The 20,460-nt window shown below is 39.9% G+C and overlaps 1 protein-coding gene and 1 long non-coding RNA gene across 3 annotated transcripts in view; one reads left to right on the forward strand and one right to left on the reverse strand.

Annotated features, from left to right (window-relative positions):
• Window positions 1-5,559: 5,559 nt before the first annotated feature.
• LOC119885764 lies at window positions 5,560-7,023 on the reverse strand. Its single transcript, XR_005441388.1, has 2 exons — window positions 6,895-7,023; window positions 5,560-5,827 (listed from the first exon to the last, which is right to left on the reverse strand). It is a non-coding gene; the product is annotated as an uncharacterized LOC119885764 (long non-coding RNA).
• Window positions 6,374-20,460, forward strand: part of rtf2 (replication termination factor 2) — a 35,903-nt gene continuing 21,816 nt past the window's right edge. Inside the window, exons 1-5 of one of the 2 annotated variants that reach the window (XM_038695985.1) lie at window positions 6,374-6,540; window positions 6,911-7,005; window positions 7,972-8,065; window positions 8,160-8,299; window positions 16,004-16,082. In XM_038695985.1, coding sequence (XP_038551913.1) covers window positions 6,472-6,540; window positions 6,911-7,005; window positions 7,972-8,065; window positions 8,160-8,299; window positions 16,004-16,082 — 477 coding nt within the window. In that variant the 5' untranslated portion in view covers window positions 6,374-6,471. The remainder of the gene's footprint in view (window positions 6,541-6,910; window positions 7,006-7,971; window positions 8,066-8,159; window positions 8,300-16,003; window positions 16,083-20,460) is intronic. The other variant, XM_038695984.1, reaches the window with a different exon arrangement.

The raw sequence follows: 20,460 nt of genomic DNA on the forward strand, positions 1-20,460 counted from the left end.
AATACCATTTTCTCTTATCTAAAGAATTACCACAGACTTTTTGAAAAGGATTATACAGTACAAATATTTTAGATCATTGCCTTGTGCAGAATTACTTAAGAAAATGGGGTTAAGTGTAAAGCAGTAAAGACAGAAATCAGTTTCATTTTTCTCCAAAGCAAATACAGAAAGACAAGCATTTCATCCTACCTGTGAAGGTTCTCAGTCATCCAGGTCATAGTTATCCAAGGAATGTTAAAATCAAGGGCAACGAAACATCTTTGAGTATCTTTAACCAAATCCAATTGCCCTTTATTTGAATCTTCCTTGGATACATTTGATATTAATTGGATTGATATATCATAAATTAAATTTTTTGAGCTCTTGCTCTCACTGCATTTCTGTCAGCATGTTGACAGCAGAAAGACTGATTTTCATTTGATTGTATTGTAGCTTACGTGACAAACAAGGTGATTTTTATTCTGGTATAAATGTTGCACATTTCTGTCTCATACACAGGCAGTTTCTTTTAAACAATATTTTGGCACTCAGCCTCTAGGCTATTAACCAATAGCTCTCACAGACAAGCACACACCCAGCACAGGAGCCCAATCTCCTTGGCTCTGGTCGTGGATACTTCTCTCAACTCAACACTACAAATTTATTGACAGCTTTTAAAAAATATTTACTGCCCCACTTCCTCTCCCAGCGGGCACCTAGCCTGTAATCTCCCGACCCGTTTATTAGATCATTTGTCAAAGCCTCAAGCTTTTCTTCTCTCTCTTTTCTTTTGGTCATCATCCCCTCCCTTCTGGAAGGAGGAGTGTGTATGGGCTGTTGTGTATGAGAGAGAGGGAGAGAGAGAGAATGAAGGGTGAGACAGGGCCTTGGAGATTAACTCCTTCCATGCCTTCCTTTTCCTTTTTAAAACAAAATTTACAGCTGATTAGCCTCCACTGTAAAGGCAGGCCCCAGTTCCCAGAAGGAACGCTGCTAAACATTTATGCAAGGCCAGACATAAAGACCCTTATTAAAAACACGTGTTATTCCAAAGACCCCTCAGGGAGACATCTAGGAGGCGACTGAACAAAAACGCTGCAGACTGAAGGCTCATTTTCAGCACATCATTGTAGAAATGTGTGTTGTCCAAAACCAGACACATGGATATGCCAAAAATTACACATCCTACATTTTTTAGAGCACAATAAGATGCTGCTCAGAAAAAAGTGCAAATGTGAGAGAGCAAAGAAGTAGCTCAGGACACCAAGTCTTATAATATTAAAGGAATAGTTTGACATTTTGGGAACTGCGCTTATTTGCTTTCTGGCTAAGAGTCCTCATATCTGTCCTTTGAATTCAAAGCTGGAGCCAGCAGCTGGTTAGCTTAGCTCAGCAAAAAGACTGAAAACCGGGGGATCAGCTAGCAACTCTGAAGCTCAATAATGAGCACATATTTGTCTTTGTTTGTTTAATCTGTACAAAAACCAAAGAATAGAAACAACAAGTTGTGGTTTGCAGTTTTTTACCTTCAGACAGAACCAAGCTAGCTGTTTCCAGTGTTTATGCTAAGCTAAATGACTGCTGGTTGTTGTCAGATATCTACAGAACAGACGTGAGAGTGGTATACATTGCAAAAACTGAGCTCTCAAAAACAAGAAAAAAAAGCATTAAAATGGGGGAAATATTACTTAAAATGAGCAAAATTATCTGTTCAATTTGAAAAATTGAAACAAGTGAAATTACCTAACATAAAAGCCACCTGGTAAGAAGAAATATCTTGTCAGACAAAACACAAGTATATTTTGCCTTCAATTAAGATAATTAATCTTACTAAGATTTTAGTTTTTGCAGTGTGAATCTTCTCATGTAATCGCTGCAGAAAAGCAATTAACGCTAAACTGTCGAGCTAGTCTTTTAAAGGCTAAGTACTCTCTTCAAACCATGAAAGTTAATAAATTCAAAATAATAACTCCACTCCAAATGGATTTTTGGTTAGCATTCAAAGTTAGCACTGAGCTCATTGTGGCACAGCGGTACACAGAATCACCCACTGTTTCCCCTCATGTCTGTGTAATGTGAGTGTGTGTGGGCAGGAGGGAGTGAGAGAGGGCATGAGAGGTGAAAGTGAGAGTAAGAAAAAAAAAAGTGAGAGTGAGTTTTATTATTGCTGAAGACGTGTATGGTGAGGCGGCGGCTGGCGTGGACACCCAGAACCTTAGCTACCGTCGCTGCCAGGCCTCAGCTGCTACGTGAGCTTAGTCTTCACCACGTGCCCGCAGAGTACACAAGGCAGCCACAGGTATGTCCCCATCACCCCGGGCCACACCAATCACCGCCAGGAGGCTGTCAAATCGTTTCGGGTATCTCGTCAAGCTAATGGGATGTGACTGAGTCGGTGCTGCCAGCGCGCAAGCAATTGTTCCATTCATAAAGCCTCCAATGATATATGGAGACTTTCCTTTCCCAGTCACAGCCATCAAGGAGGGACCCAGGATCATGTGTGTGTGTGTCATATGGTTATACAGACTGTGAATGTATACATACGGTGTGTATCTGGGCTATGTGTGTGTGTGTGTATGTATCCATTTATCTGTTAGATGGCTTGTGTGCGGGTGTTCAGAACTGGTTTGCCACAGTGGAAAAGATAATCATAAACTGGCTGTTGGTAAAAATGTGTCCAGGTGGACTGTGTCTGTGTGTGTGTGTGTGTGTGTGTGTGTGTGTGCTGGTGCATGGGACTGTCTCTTGGCTTGGCTGGGATCATAAAATATCCTAGAGCTTCATGAAGTTTGCGGTAAATAAAATGTTGAGCTGTTCACTTCATCGCAGCCGATGGATTCAAACTGTCACACAGCCGGCTGGTGCAACAAGGAAAAATATTCCACAATCATCTGCTGGAGAAATCATGCCAATATTAGGCATGTTTTTCTTCAACAGTCACACCTTGGAAGCTGAGAGATACAGACAAAACCTGACCATATATATTTTTTTCCCAAATTCAATTGGAATCACCTAAAATAACAAATACCTAATCCTTTAAATTTGGAATTTAACCTTGATTATGTTATAAACAATACGAATAAAAATAAAACTCCAGATCTAATTCCCAGTTTATGACACACTGCCAGACAACATGGGGTACAGTACACCCAAAAACCTATATCAGTATGTGGCAAAATCACACTCTTCTGCTGCTCAGACTAGGTGAATAGAAAAATTAGTTATGGGGAATGTTTCCAACTGACATAATTTTAGCAATGTGCGTTTCAACATAAACAGAAAAAGGAATGAGAAAATAATTGTGGTCGACTGGTGTGTGCGGTAACCCATTGCAGTCTTCATGTTGGATGTGGTGCGCTTTTTCCAGGGTTTTGGATTTCTCATTATATGTTAGGTACATGAACTTGCATATGGGTTGATACATGGTGTAAGAGCTGACTGAGTATAGCACTGTTCCCTATTCATCTTAAAATCACAAATAAAATATTCTTTCATATAACAGGCATTTTATTGAGGGGAAATGTTGTGGTGATGATAGAATTTGCAGTTAAAATTCTTGACGTGGGACTACTCGCACATGGTGTGGTGTCACTTCATACACTGTAGTTGTTACAGGAAATTAGGAAAGGTCTTCACAACAGCCTTTAAATTATATTATCCCTTTTTGGATCATAGGATTTTTATGCAGGCTTGACAATTTTAGCAGGGTGAATGAATTAATGGTACTGAGTAAAAGTTAAACGGGATGCATGTGCATATGTGGATGTCAAGATCAGGGTTGAAAAGTAAAATGTTTCAGGGACTAAATGATAATGATTTGATAAAATAAATAATTGACAGATTAATTGACTATGAAAATATTTATTAGCTGCACCCTGGTCGTGATTTAAGTTTCTGTACACACTCAATTTTAATTTTAGAAGGAACTATACCCCTCTGAAAAAAAGTAATTAGATTCCCAAACAGCATGGCAATACTCTAGTTTACGTCACTGATCAAATTAGTGCCCTATAGATTTAAGGTAAATCTGACAGAAAGAAAAAAAGATTCCCCTCCTCACCATCCGCCTTGGTAAATCTGACTAAATATCCCTCTACTATGTTCCAAATAATTTCCTTCCAGCTCTGTCCAAAGAGATTTTAGGGACTAGGCTGTTTGGAGGGCTTTAGCTCAGTTGGCTGGAGGGCTAAGGGTCCAGCTCTATCAACTAGCGCCAATGTAAACACAGCAATTCCTTCCCAATTAGAAACGCTAAATGCATTGGACTCGGTGCACTACCAGGGCTGGTCTGTGCAATTAATGCAGCCTTGGTCTCCACTGGCTGTTTCGGATGACTGGGATGGTTAAGATGGATACGGTTTCGGTTCAAGGCCAGTCACTGGAAGTCTGATTGGGAAGGTTGGACTCATCATGGAAGTATAAACATGAGGTTGGATGGGCGCTTGGTGGTTGAGGTTTTCTTTGGGTCAGCCGTGCTGGGTAGCACCACAGACGGCCAAAAGGACGTGTGGTAGGGAGGTCAATCGGAGGTTTGGGGAAGAGGAAACTACATTTCAGCAGTGCAAACGCTTCAAATTCAACTGTAAAAGTTGAGAAGATGGTGATCAAAACTGTTGAGATCTATAGGCACTAGCAGTGACACATTCTGGCTTCGGATAACAGATGTGACATGTGAAGGTTACTTTGCTATTTGCTTACATCTGCTTTTAAATCACATCTGATAAAAATTCAGGGAACTACAAACCTTGCTTTGTGTCAAAGTATCAGGATCATAATCCCTTAAAATTTTCACGTGGTCTGCAACGTGAAATCACCTCTAAATATGTTGTTTTCCCATAAAGAAAACAGCAGTGTGATCATCACTCTCATTTTGTTGTCATTGCAGGCTACCTCTGCAATAACTGAGCTGTGACAACACATATCTCTCTGTTACATGGAAGCTGTGATATCTGGACTATATTTAGTAAGTAAGAGTAACAAGAAGTAAACAATTAACTCTCTGGCTTTTATCCATCCAGCTCAAGTGACTCAAAGCTTCAACACAGGCATTTTTGGATTACCTTTGGCATGCCAAAATACTGTGGGATGATTCTAGTCTCTGGCGTTTTTACTTGATATACATAAAACTATTCTTAAATTGGGTCTTCAGAGCTGATTGAGAACTTGAAAAGGTGCAGCCCAAAATAACAATGTAAAACAATTTGTCAATTTCAACTAAAGAGATCAAGACGATTAGGTGCATCAGGTACAAGCCAGCATGAATACACGTAACTATAATAAATAATGGGAACTGGCTCTGCAGTTTTGAAACCATGCAAGGCAGGGATAGAACACCATTGTTCTAGTCTCCTTTGTCTGGTGGCCATTGTGCATTGTGTGCTCCTGAGGTGTTGGTTTGCACTATCAGCCTGGGGCGCTCCACTCTCTCAAAGATAGTTTGCTAACAGAGCTTTCACTCCATTGCCTCTAATGAAAATCCATACTAAACATTTAGCTCTGTGTGAGAAAGGGGGGAAATTCAATAAGACACATAACACAATTTATAAATTACAGGAAGAACCAATCGAACCAACAGGCAAAATGGATTAATGTTTTTATGTTTACATTTATTCATTTTGGTACATTTTGGGAACCAGTGGCAGCTGCCTGTGTGTGGTGAGTGTAAAGAGGTTGAACTCTATTTTCTCAGCCAAAATGAAGTCCATTGCTGAGTTTATATTCAGTCTTCTTTTCCACACAGAGCATCAGTCATGCCAGAGATGTCTCCACTGAGATGTCTCCACTGAGGTATTCCCCAAACTAATGGTCGCTCTTGGACAGCACCATCGATAGTAAACTAATCTGCAGCCTACAAGGCACAGGAAACAGACCTCATTAGCACTCACTGAACTATCTTCCAAGGAAACTTTCATCTTTAGACCACTCTGACAATGAGCCTGAAAACCAGACTAATGTCACTTACTAGTTCTGTGTTAAATGGCTGACTGAAACTAAAATATCTAATATATGGATGGGCATTAAAACTGAGAAGTCAGTGTGAGGCTGATTTTTCATGAATACATGTATTGCTTTGGAAAACTACTAAAAGCGCTGGTAAAAAAAAATAAGAATAAACAATATTGAAATTTCTTCTTTCTAATTAGACGCTTTGTAGGCTATTATGCCCATGTTCTTTCCACAGCCTACTGTTAAAATGAAAATGTTTCCTTTTTTATGATACATTCCCATTCCTCTGACATCTGGGCTGCTTGCTGAACAGAGACTATTAAAGTGATATTTGGAGTGATGCTTCCACACTGTGGCTGCAGCTACAAAATACACCGGAAGAGGTTTGTTCATACGACCACTAGAGGGCGACATGAAATTAATCGCACATCCCGCGAGCTTTGTGGATCTCTCGTTGTTTGTTTACAACCTGGAAACTTCCTGCCTGCTAGTAGTTTTGTCCACAGTAAGCTAACTGGGTTTAAACTTTACAAGCAAGCTTTCAAGATGGGATGTGATGGAGGCACGATTCCCAAAAGACACGAGTTGGTGAAAGGCCCCAAAAAAGTCGAGAAGGTGTGTTGCGGTTATGTTTTCTTTTCAAACTCTGTTAGCGACGTTTTCGAAAGCTGTCCAGCTAACGTTAACAGGCTAACAGATTTTATTAGCTTATGGCTATTTGTCTTGTGATCAAGTGACATATAATTAGTTATTTATATGTATGTTATTAATTATAAAAATATATTAACCGCTTGCCGGATTTGTCTTCTGAGGCGTTATGCACTCGTAAGTTGGCTAACGAACACTTAACTTACCCAATAGCTAAGTTAGCAAGCTAACGTTAGCTTTATGCAAATGTTAGATTAATCGTCACAGATCTAACGTTAAGATCAAGCTAATTAACATCGTCCATGGTGTTCACTTACGTACGTGTTTATGTGTCCAGGTTGATAAAAATGCAGAGTTGGCTGCCAAATGGAAATACTGTGCCTTGAGCCAGGAGAAACTCAGACGCCCAATTGTTTCCTGTGACCTGGGAAGGTAAGAGTTGGATTTTTGGAGACAGGATGGCTTGATGATGTGACACTGAGCGAACATATTGTGTTAATGTTACAGACTTGTGTTGAAAAACTTGCAGTAACTCGCGAAATACCGCGGTGACGTTAGTTTTAAGTTGGTAATTCGACAGACATTCACCCAGGATCCGGTGACGGCTTCTTACTCAGTTCACCCATTGTCGGCAGTATAAGTGCTGTTAGCTCACCTCCGATAGCTCGCTATTAACCACCGGGGGTCAGCTTAGAGACCATCAATAAATTACAATTGTTAAAATCGTGTTATGGGAAAATCATCATTTATTTCAATTGCTTTCATGTCATGTGATCCAAAGACATCAAACCAATGCCGACCTGTAGAGCTACACTGTGCAAATCAGACACACCTCTTCATTTTAGATTTGAGTTCATATTTTATTTTACATGAATATTTTTTAATATTTTATGGAAGAAAATGTCCCCTTTTTTTCAATAGCTTCCATGTCATGTCATTGATGGACTCCAAACCAATGCCGAATTGTAGTACTACACTAGGCAAATCAGACACACTTCTTCATTTTAGATTTGAGTACTTGTTTTATTTTATATTAATATTTGTTAATAATTTGTGGAAAATAATGCTTTTTTTTTAATAGCTTCCATGTCATGTGATTCAGGGACTCCAAACCAATGCCGAACTGTAGTGCTACACTGTGCAAGTCAGACACACCTCTTCATTTTAGATTTGAGTTCATATTTTATTTTATATGAATATTTATTAATATTTTATGGGAAAAAATGCCCATTTTTTTTCAATAGCGTCAATCCAACTTAAAACTAACTTCACTGCGGTTGCAAACTGATGAGCATGTCATGATCAGTAAAGCTCGTTAATTCATCTATCAGTTTTTTTTAACATCTGCTTCTCACAGCACAGTATGCTTTAACAAGTCTGACCCGTATTATGTTTCAGGCTCTATAACAAAGATGCTATCATTGAATATCTTCTGGATAAGTCTGCTGAGAGACCCAATACTGAGGCTGTAGCTCACATCCGTGGAATCAAGGTATGTTAACCCAGAAGCTGTATCCACTTGTGTGCCTTTGTCTTTGGTTTCATATATAAATGTTTGCATGTTAATGCATCTACTCCCTTTGCAGGATATAAAGGAATTGAACTTGACTGATAACCCTGAGTGGGAGGGAGAGAGAAGAAATTCTAAAGGAGACCGATATGAGGACATCCACTGCGGCATGTTCATTTGCCCGGTTGTTGGTTTGGAGATGAATGGCAAGCACAGGTAACAAACAACAAGTCCACATACACAATGTTAGTATAATAAAGAGGCTGGTGCTTCACTGCATCGAGTATAATAAAAAGGTTATCCATATAATGTAAAGATGAAACTTTTTTTGTAGTCTAGGAAATCTGAAAATAAGCAGGGCCCTATAATGCCTGTGATGCGAAAAACACAAGGAAGAGAGGAATTTGATGATAAAAATGGAATCAAATGTAAAAACGCCAAAATGTGGATGCAATTTATAAAAATTGGGGCTTTCTCTAGCATTATAAGTGTTTTTTTTGTTTGTTTTTTAACAGCACTTAAGCTAAAGGAACAGAAAAAAACTATGCAGCTATGTTTTGGTGGCACAGGTGCTGCTTCTCTCATGTGCTCTCTAAGAACTTTACTAAGAATTTAATTTGCACATTAAAATCCAAAAGAAATGTCTCCTAAATTGTTTGCATCCCCAATGTACTTAACTAGGCTCAGCTCCTCCTGGTCACTACCATCCTTTATTTAACAACCAGCTTTCAGACTCCTCAAAAAAAAAGAAATAACTTAACTATCAGGATGTAACAAAATATGTGTACAGCACACAGCTGTACACCAGTTTAATCTTTGCTTCTACCTGATCTTCCCAACCCTGTTAGGTAGGTAGTAATGACACACAACTAATTAACACTAACACTCGTTACAAATTTAGCTAATGTTAACTTAGATAGCAGCCAAAAAATGTGCTGTACAGGGGAGATGTTAGCTAGTGCTAACCGCCTTCACTTTTCCAGCTTTTGGGGAAACAACAGTCTTTTATTAAAGAGGTGGTATTATGCTTTTTGGCTTTTCCCCTCTCCTTTATTGAGTTATATATCTTTTTTGTGCATGTAACCGGTTTGCAGTGAAAAAGCCCAAAGTCCAACCCAAAGGGAGTTCCCATCTCACACAGAGCTCTGCTCTGAACCGCTTGAAAACAGCTCGTTTGTAGTCCAGTCCTTCACTTCCTTTACTTGTGACGTGACAATGAAAACACGTCATAAAGCTTGCCAAGCGGCTAGTGGGGGTCAGGCACGCCCTCAAACCAAGCTAGTCTGAGTTGAGGCCCTTTGGCTCGACTCACCTTTGTTTGGTTTTCCATTGTAGAAATGTTGTACCTGTACTTTTTTTCATATCACCTCACCTCCGTCGAGGTTCCAAGTGAGCTGAGGGATACTAAAATGTAACGTGAAAATACAGCAGACTGCTGATTGGTCAGAGAGAATATTCACTATTCACTGCATCATTATTGCTGCACCAGACAGAGGCCAGCAACAGAAAGTTTTATATTTTACAGTTTTCATATGGAATTTCATCACTAAATCCACTTCTGAGAAATTTTGAGGTGAGAAATCAGCTGTGTAGATTTCGAATATTGACAGTTTTATGAGAAGTGATGGCGAAACAAAATGGCGGGAGGAGCGTGTGAGGCCGGCCAGCTGTCCGCTCACAGAGCCCTCTGCTCCCGCCGTCACACAGACCGCTGCAGCAACAACGGCAGAGGAAAACACAGCTGGAAGGTTTTCATACCGCTTATCTGTCTTTACATTCTGAGTAATGTTGAAACGTTTTAACTAAGAGAAAGCTGTGTGGATCGCTGGTGTGTGTGTTGCATTGAACATTACGTCGCAGCAGTTGTGTGTGGTGTCGCTATGACGACCAAGCTACGTACTATCTCTGGGTACTGTCTGCAATGGAAAACGGAGCAGAGTCGAGTCTATCGATTTGCGCTATGGTAGCATTTTTCGGCAAGGCAGCATAGATCGTCAGAACACCGGCAACAGTTCAACGTTTAGTCCTAATGGTTAGATGTGGAACAATGATGTTATGTGGTTGTGGACTGGTAATAACTTATACCATCTGCTAGGTTTATATACAGTCTATGGGTTACAGTCGCAGTCTGAAGCGGCTTTGATTTGGATCACACTACCTCGTTTCTTACGACCCGCCCTTCTCTGCTTCCGATTGGCTAGTAGTAGCTTACCTGGGAACTGCACATGTGCAACTCCCAACAAAGATTTTGTACAAGTAAGATGCATCACTCTGTAGCTCAAGAGTGGAGCGTACAACACATAGGGTGAAAAGAGGAGCTGCACCAATGTGCAGTATGAGAAAAATATGGTGTTTTTTGAAAATTAAACCATAATAAACCTGTTCTGGTACAACCCCTAATTAAGATTTTGAACCTGAAAATTAGCATAATACCACCTCTTTAAGGGTCACACTGTGACTTACACTTACTTTTGTTTACCGATTCAGAATCTTCCGCATCACGATGCATCTAAAAATCTATTTTTTTTCTCCCACCCCTAGTCAGATATTTCCTTGGAAAAAAATTTAAAAGCTAATTACAAAGCCAGTCAAGCTTTGTGAAAAAGGAGGAGTGTTGGCCACATGAGAGTAGCCTTTGTAGGACCCACTTATCAGCACATCTGTCAGGTTGTCCTGCACTAGATCTGTAAGAAGAAATGATCAGTATTCAACTATGGTAATAATCTATTTAATAAGGGACAACTACCAGTACATGTATTGCGACAGTGCATTCATTGTGAATTGTCCTCTTTTAAATAGCTTTACAGTATTTTAATATCCTACTGTGGCAATATGTTCATTGTGAATTATCCCCATAAATAATTGGACATATATTGTAATAATAATATTTTATTTGCATGATACATCAAAATCATTGATATTGATTCAATATATATTTTCTTATTGAAATTGTACTCATCCACCACATGATTGCTTTCTTATGACAAAATGTGCTTGAATTGTAAAACACGGAATTCATTGACATTACGTTTACAGGGTGAGGTTGGTCATACGTCATCAACACAAGCCTTGATACGTGTTTTACAAAAACTTTGCTGGATTACTCAACAAATGCTTCAAAGCCTCAACAAGGAAGGGCACATCACTTGAAAACATGTAATTTGGGGGGAAAAATGGAATCTGGAAAAAAACTGTATGGATTTCAAAGGGCCCTAAATAAGATTGAACACAAGCATGTCATTATAGGTTTTATTAATGCTTTTACCCAGAGGATCAGTGCAGAGCGTTCAGCAGCTGACTGAGTAAGAGAGCGTGTCTTGATAATCAGTCGAGGCACTTGCACGGAAATGACTGTGGTTAACACAGGAACTAAGAGTGACTGAATTTGCATCGTGGTTGGAACTGGTTTAAACTGGTGTGTAAAAAAAGAAAAAGAAAAAAATTAAAGCTGCAAGCAGCGTTGGGCGGGCCCTCGCACTTGTAAGCGCGTCCGGGTGTGAGCCGGCCGAGTTGCACATTCTGGAGCTCTGCCGGTGCGGCTGTGAATTTGTTACGCGGTTATGACGCCGCATGAAGGTGTTATATGTCACTTCCTGTGTCCCCTATGTGGAGCTACATAGCACTTGCCACTATGAATATAAATCGGTATTGGTGTGTAGATGTCTGCGGGGTGGGAGAGTTATCAAGCACGTAAAGTTTGTTTCAGATGTGAGCATGTACACTGAACAATAATGTACCCAAACAATAAAATAAATTCCTTTTATATTTCCCTGCCTTGTTGTTTATGTGTACATACAGAGGAAGAATGTGAGAACAGCGCACATTTCATCGTTACTGTGTATTAGAGCATGGGAGAACAGTGGATACTTTTAATACAGCCCACACCCCTAATACTGTGTAACTATAACAAGTAGAGAACAGAAGAAAAAGATGTTCTTTCTTTACAACTGTCTGCATAGCTTACTCATATTGTGTAATGAATGAAAATAAATAGGCCTACTAGGCTCCTCTCTACTTTGACATTTAAGATTAGCTTGTTTGATCCACCTTCATACACATGTGACATTACTGTACAACTTGAGAAAGGTGAGTTGTTTTCTGCTCCAGCCTGCCTAAAAGAAAAGCGTTTTTGGGATTAAATGGACTTTATTAGCTGCTGCAGTGCAGGATGAACTCAGAATAGACCCATTTCTCACCTTATTATTCTAAATCATGCAACGAAGAAGAAGAAATGCATATTAAATCCTGGGACAAAATCTGTCCACAGCATGTAGTCTGATGAACAAGACTTGTGTTATAGCTGACTTGGGCAGTGAAATGTTAAATTTTTTTAATTCATGTGGTCATAGCTGTCCACAACTCAAATCAGAATATAAGAAGAAATGTTTTATACCACCTCAAGAAGGCTTCCTATCAGAAAGGTAGGAAGGTATTTCAAATGTACAACTGCAGTACTTAAATCTAAGTAAAGTAATTTCCCTGACACGCCACGGACACACCCATTGACGAAAACTCGCAAATAGCACAACTTTTCATCTTCAATGCCTTTAGAAGGCACAGCAGAAATTTGAAGTCGGTCGGACTAAATCCCTAGGAGGAGTTCGTTAAAGTACGAAGTGTGTAAATCATCCAAAATTTGACGTAAAATTCAAAATGGCCGACTTCCTGTTGATTTTAGGGCATCGCTCCAAGAGGCTTTTTTGTGCGCCTGGACAAGATACACGTACCACAGAAAATTCGTGCACGTAGGTGAAACGTGCGGCGGGGGCTGCTTCGTTAAAGGTCACTTTCTGTTGCCAGCAGGTGGCATGTACATGTTTTCAGGGCGGGACTCTCATCCTACATGTACAGTTTGGTCCAGATGTGAGCATGTAGACTGAAGTTACAACAACTTCCTGTTTCATAGCGAATCATCGACGCCACGGACACGCCCATTGACGAAAACTCGCAAATAGCACAACTTTTCATCGTCAATGCCTTTAGAAGGCACAGCAGAAATTTGACGTCAATCCGACTAAATCCCTAGGAGGAGTTCGTTAAAGTACGAAGTGTGTAAATCATCCAAAAATGGCCTTAAAATTCAAAATGGCCGACTTCCTGTTGACTTTAGGCTATGGGTTCTTGAGGCTTTTTTGTGCGTCTTGATATGTTACATGTCCCTAGAAAATTTCATACATGTAGGTTGAACGTGAACGAGGGGCTAATCTTTTCCAATTTTCTAGGTGGCGCTAGCGAGTCATTTTGCCACGCCCATGCGCGAAAATACGAAATTTTTCACCGGTTCTGACATGTTTGCAAATTTTGGTGAGTTTTCGAGTATGTTTAGGCCATGTCATTTGAGCCTACTTTGCAGAAAAAAAAAAAAAAATCTTAGCAAATTCAATAGGGACCTCACACGGTCGTGCTCGGGCCCTAATAATAATCTGAGCAAATTCAATAGGGACCTCGCACGGTCGTGCTCGGGCCCTAAATATCAATAGGGCTTTGGGAAGGTTTCATCGTGCCCACTAACTTAATGATGTCATTCATGGTAATGGGGCAGAAGGAGTCCAGAAGTGAAAGTCTGTGATTATATGGGGGTTTGCTGATGGAACCATGCCTGCTCTGACAGCTTTAACCTTGTATGCAAAATGAGACAAAAAGTGGTTGCAGTCAACATTTGAAAACACAGGGGCAATACATACAGCAGGAGAAACAATGTTGTTAATAGTTTCAAACAGAGCTTTAGGATTTTTTTTACAGGCAGAGATCAGATTAGTAAAATAAGAGGCTCTAGCATCCTTGATCATTTCGTTAAAGTCTATTAAGAGCTCTTTAAGATGCAGGCGGTGGACTTGTAGCTGAGTCGCTTTCCATAAACGCTCAGTTCTCTGACAGACACACCTTAAGCTGCGGATGGCGTCATTCATCCCCGGGGATGTATCAACAGAGGGAATTTCTCTAGTTTTAAGAGGCGACACTCTGTCCAACCGCAGGGTGCAGTGATCATTAAAGGCCTGTGCACAAGCATCCACATCATTCGAAATAAGAACCGAGCTTGAGTCAAATGCGGCTGAACATTTCAACAGTAAGCTGGTTAATCAAACGTGAGCAGGACGCTTGTTTAGCAGAGAGAGGATCCTCATCACAAACAAGATCAAATAAGATGCATTTGTGATCACTAACAAAAACATCTCCGATGCAGACATTATTAATGTTTATACCATGAGAAAGAACAAGATCGAGCGTATGTCCCTTGCTTCATTCATATTCAGTAATATTTACAAATTCAGAAGCATTTGTGCAAGTATCAACAATGATCACTCTGTCCAGCTTAATAATGGATGATAAGAAGTTAGAAAAATCAGTTTACCGGGTGGCCGGTAAACTAAAATACAATAAAATGTATTTGAACGACCAACCGTAGTCATCTGTAGTTCAAAAGAAGAGTATGTTCTAGCGCTCATTGATTGGCAGATAAAAGGTTTTTTAAAAACTACAGCAAGACCTCCACCACAGCCTGTGAGTCTTGGCGTACTGATAAAATTACAGTACACAGGACAGAGCTCATTCAAGTGATAGTATTCCATATCCCGTTGCCAAGTCTCCGTGAGCAACATGAAGTCCATGTTTCTGTAAGTAAATAAATCACCGAGCAAAAGAGACTTGTTTGCAATTGAACGGGTATTTATCAGACCCATCCTGAGTGGTGCAGGAACACCTTAAGCAGAGAAAGAGGCTCGCGGCAGCGGCCTCAGATGCACAGAACACACACCGCGACCAGTGGTAGGGTTTCTTCAGGGCACCAGGACCAGAGCCCTGGGGACGTTGGAAGACAAGAACGAAGACATGAAGGTCTGGAGTCGCAGTCAAAGACCCCCAGCTTCAAGAGTTTTTTCAGATGAACCTGCTTACCTGCCCGGTCGTTTTACGCCCTGTCCATACAGACAGCAGTTTCAGTCAGACATATGAACGGGGCTGCAAATTCACCTGTACCACTCCAGGTACATCTGTCACCGCACTCCACCATGGAGGATCGGATCAACAGCGTTGTTTGGCGATTGTACACCCATGCAGTAGACTCAACATTTGTTGACAAACTTAGTAGCAATATAGTGCAGTAAACAAACAAAATTAGTCGGGATGAACAACCAGCCGCAGTGGCGAAGCCAAACACAGGCGCCATGCCGGAACCGGAAGTTAAAACAAGTTACCACCATTTACATTTATCTGACGCTTTTATCCAAAGCGACTTACAATTGCTATACATGTCAGAGGTCACACGCCTCTGGAGCAACTAGGGGTTAAGTGTCTTGCTCAGGGACACAATGGTGGATGTCTCACAGTGTGAATTGAACCCAGGTCTCCCACACCAAAGGCAAGCATCTTATCTATGCGCCATCACCACCCCATATGCACCATCACCACACCATCAGAGTCCAGAGCCACGATCTTGACATAATAACAGGTAGATCTTCTGAGCTGTTGTCATAACAGGCACCTTCTGATAAATCTGTTTTCTTGTTTTTTTTCTGAACAGGTATCAACAGAAACATTTTTCTTTTATCAGGGAGCAACATAAACAGTCTATGTACAGTAGCAAGTGTCCCTGTTAGAGTGAGGTGAAGCACCCGCCTCACGCACATGCCCGCCTGCTGCCAAAGTTGAATTGTCTTGAACTTTATGTACATGATGCGCAGCACAAATCATTGGAAGAGAGACTGATCCTCGCTGTTTGAGTTTCGAGTTTATGAGTGTCGAGCAAGAACATGGGGGTAGCAAGTGAGCCGCAACCACAGATCCAGACTCCATATCTCCAGAGACTGAAACACCTGCAGAAAGTAATAGGAGGGGAGAGGAGGGGAGAGGGACCAGAAAGCACAAGACTATGGGAAAGGGAAGAAGTCAAGTTAGTAACATATACCCCATTTCCTTTTTCAGGTTCTGTTACCTTCAGAGCTGTGGCTGTGTCTTTTCTGACAGGGCCATGAAGGAGGTCAAGACAGAAATCTGCCACAAGGTGAGCAGTATTTCATTTTTCTGCCCAGTCACTCTTTTCCAAACCAATGCACCAAACCATGAAAATTGTTTTAATTTGAATCTTTCCTTTCAATCTTTCCTTTTTTAAACTGCTCTGAATTGTCGACCTCTGAATGTTTGGCAGTGATTCTGCTTGTTTGATTCACATACAGAGAGTTCATGGTAAATAAGCAGCTTTACTTTTAATGTAGATAACACACTAGATGTCTGGAAGTGGCGTTGTTCCAGATGCATCATCTGTTACTCACATGGATAAGAATCCTTTTTATGTTATTTAAAATAAATTAAGGAACCGTACATATTAATTAGACATATACCTGAGGAGACAATCTGACCACTACGGCAGACTGTTAAAGTAGGGCTGGATTCGAATATTCAACTGTTGGGTACACATTCGATTTTCAATTATGAGATTGGATTATTTAAGTTTTTTTTTCGTGCGCCTGACCTCCACCAACAGCAGTGAACGTAACACTCCAGTTCACATCAAAGGGAAAAAGCCCTCAGCCATGTGGGAGCACTTTAAACTGAGTGATGACAGCAGTAGTGTGGAAGTTATGGTGTTTATTGATTTTACAATTGCTTAGCTAATGAGTGTAGAAGTAGTGTGTCCACCAACTATGTCATAAAATTCTCTGATGACACAATCATTTTAAGTTTATGATTTCTTTAAGGATTGGTGTATGATGAATCATCTCATCTTTAATAATTTGAAAACAAAAGAGATGATATTTGACCCCAGGGAAGTGAGAGCCCATGACAATTGGCTGTCATTGGGGACAGAGAAATCGAGCAAGTTACTTTATACTTGGGTATACAATTAGACAACCGACTAAAAGGAAATGTGCATGTTAACTATTTGTGTGCCAAACTGGCCCAACATTATTTTACAGCGCAGTGCTGGAAAGTCTGATCAGGTATGGAATGGCATCCTGGTTTGGCACCCTTACCATCCAATGCAAAACAAAAATTGAAAGACTAATAAAAGCTGAGATGAAGGTTATGGGAAAGAAAGACTACACTTCCCTTCAGACCATCTTCAAAAAAATGGTAGTCTCCCAGGCACAGAAAATTCTGAAGGACCCTTCACATATTCTGCACTCTGAATACAATGTTTTACCTTCAGGGAAACGCTAGCAGATGTAAAAGTAACCGCTATAAGCTGTCCTTCATCCCATCTTCCATAGCGCTTCTAAACAAACAATCTGTTTGGAACATGACTGCTTGAAGCCCTTCAGGCACTTCATTTATTTTTAAGCATAGTTTAATATTGATTGATCGCTTGCACTAGTGTTTTTTATCAACCAGGTCTTATATGAGTTCTTCCTTTTTAATATAGAATTGTGGTGGATGTACTTTAGTGTTGATATATTGTTTAATTATTGACGGGGGCATGGTCTCTTGTGATACTTGTGCAATATAACGTAAATGTATGGTGCCGACTGTATGTATGTGAATGTGAAAGTCCAGATGTGATACTGTTGCTTACTGCAGCCTCATGCGACACTGATGCCCAAGACAAATTTCCCTTCGGGGACAATAAAGTTGATCTTAATCTTAATTTCATTACAGATCAAAACAGTCAAATATCCTACATTTTAAAATTTATCAGTATCAAACTGTTGGCTGGAAACAAACAAACAGCAACACAATGAACGCATTTAAATAAGCCTAATTATATTGTAGAAGAAGTAATTACCGATTGTAGAAGAAGAGCATTTTGTCACTATAATTAAAATTAAATTGAATTTTGCATAACGTGTTAGATTTAGTTCCGCTACTGGAAACACGCTCATCCCATGCGCTCTCCACCTGGACCCCCGCCCGGCTTAACTGTTCCCGGATTCTTCTCTGGACCTGCCCAGATCAGACTCTCTGCTACAGTTCCCCCTGCTCTGTACAGCAGCCACCAACCTGGTTCGGCACGCATCGATTTTCGCTCTGCCTGCTCTTCAACTGCTCAATATAGGCCTATGATCCTTTTAACCCCGCAATAAATATTTCTCCCATTCTTAGTCAAGCACTTGGGTCTGCTAGCCGTGCTATAACAAAGTTAAAAACAAAGATTTGGTAATAATCACTCAGTTAGCCTAGCTATGAGAAAAAACTGTGACTGTGAATAAAAATATACACACATTGAGACACACACACACACACACACACCTCTTTTTAGTTAGACCTAAGGATCTACAGAGATGTTCTTCAATTAATTACATTGTAGTAGTATTTATTAAGTATACTTTTAAGTAAGTTTATTCTATAGATACATTTACATACACAGACTGTACATGTGAGTCATCAGACAAGTCTGTTACAGCAAGAGAGAAACATTGTTCTTTTATATAGGAAGCTTATCATATAGTGTGGCATCTATTTTTGCTCCTTTTGTCTTATTGTTACAACTTACCCCAGCATGTGTTGCAACCTACCCCGCTATTGGGGTAGGTTGTAACAAGGGAACACAATGCATTTGACATCAACTCACGAGGTCTGTGATATTCTTGTAGAGGATTGAATTGGTGCCATTTGTAGTGAACAAATGTGGGTACTTTGTATAAAAATTTGACTCTAGCTAAAAAATTATAGTTACTGAAACAAAAAGTGTTTCAACCATACCCAGTCTCCTCTACATAGCTGTTGCTCGTGAAAAAACACATCGTGTATTGTTCAAATTCACTACCCTTTCGTTATGTTCGTGGCTGAAAACAGCCACTACTTTAAACTGCTGTAAAAATGTATCAGATAAATATTTTTTTTAAATTCTTTTGCATAAATCTATTAATCAACTTCAGTCCTGATCAAAACTACTAAATGTTTAAAAAAAAAAAAAAATCAGGATTTTAACTCTTTAATTGCCAAATTTATAAATGATGTCACTGATTTGGGAAAAAAACAACGCAAAATGACTTATTTTCAATATAAAATGTAATTATGGACTGGATTTTTTTTAACCTTTTATCACAGTCTTGGACATGTCAAAGATTAGAAACAACATTGTTTTTGATGCATTGTTAGTTTTTGTGCAGCATCAGATTTTAACTTTTTCTCCCTCATTTACTGTTCGTGGCTGTTTTTGCCCCATTGACTTCCATTATAGCCACATTTTTTGATTGCAAAGCCATGATACCAGATAATCATGCATTTTTGATTGTTGGTGGTTTTCCCTGTTGGGAAGAGGTAAAAATTTTAATTTTTACTGTTGATAACCAGGTGGCACCATTAACCCTTTATAGGTCTGTGCAAAAAAACAAAACAAACAAAAAAAAAACACTAAGCATCTGCATCAGATATATGAACACTTTATTATGAACCAAAATGCAACAACAACTTCAAATAAACTGAACAATGGTTCAACAGTTGAGGATGGATGAAGAACTAAACAATTGAACAAACCACAAACTGTGTGTGTGTGTGTCTTTCCAGCAGGACTTGCAGCATACCACTTGGTGCTCTTTGCAAGTGTGTCCACCACAACGGATGCAAGTGCTGACTGTTCTTTTTTTTTGTCCTGTGCAGCACTTGCATGTTCCCCTCTTCCCTTCTGAGCTGCTGGTGTCTGCTGGTGTCTGTGGATTTGTGTCTGGAGGGACAGCTGCAGGAGACTGAATCTCTCTCACCAGTGCAGCAGCAACTGGTGCGCGAGGGAGGTGCTCTCTCCTCAATATTGCTGCAGAGACCAGAGAATTTCCCAGCTCTTCTAGGAAAAGCCTTCTCCGAAACAGCTTTGCCTGACTGACTTGTTTTTGTTTAGTCTATGTAGTTCTGAGAGCTGAGGTGCACGTTTTGATTTTCTCAGACGCATCAAGGTAAAAATTGTAATTTTTACTGTTGATAACCAGGTGGCACCATTAACCCTTTATAGGCCTGTGCAAAAATAAAGTAGTATAGTATAGTTTCTGGCTTTTACATGGAGTTATATGGAGTATAATAGCATATTAAAGTGTGTGTGTGTGTGTGTGTGTGTATGTGTGTGTGTGTGAGTGTTAGTGTGAGAGAGAGTGTGAGAACTCACCTTGATGCGTCTGAGAAAATCAAAACATGCACCTCAGCTCTCAGAACTACATAGAGTAAACAAAAACAAAGTAAGTCAGTCAGGCAAAGCTGTTTCGGAGAAAGCTTTTCCTAGAAGAGCTGGGAAATTCTCTGGTCTCTGCATCAAAAACAATGTTGTTTCTAATCTTTGACATGTCCAAGACTGTGATAAAAGGTTAAAAAAAATCCAGTCCATAATTACATTTTATATTGAAAATAAGTCATTTTGTGTTGTTTTTTTTCCCAAATCAGTGACATCATTTATAAATTTGGCAATTAAAGAGTTAAAATCCTGATTGTTTTAAAAACATTTAGTAGTTTGATCA

The sequence above is a fragment of the Micropterus salmoides genome, unplaced genomic scaffold, assembly GCF_014851395.1.
Source record: "Micropterus salmoides isolate LMB-PRFRI ecotype aquatic unplaced genomic scaffold, ASM1485139v1 Ms_hic_scaffold_4, whole genome shotgun sequence".
In the NCBI taxonomy this organism is placed as follows: domain Eukaryota; kingdom Metazoa; phylum Chordata; class Actinopteri; order Centrarchiformes; family Centrarchidae; genus Micropterus; species Micropterus salmoides.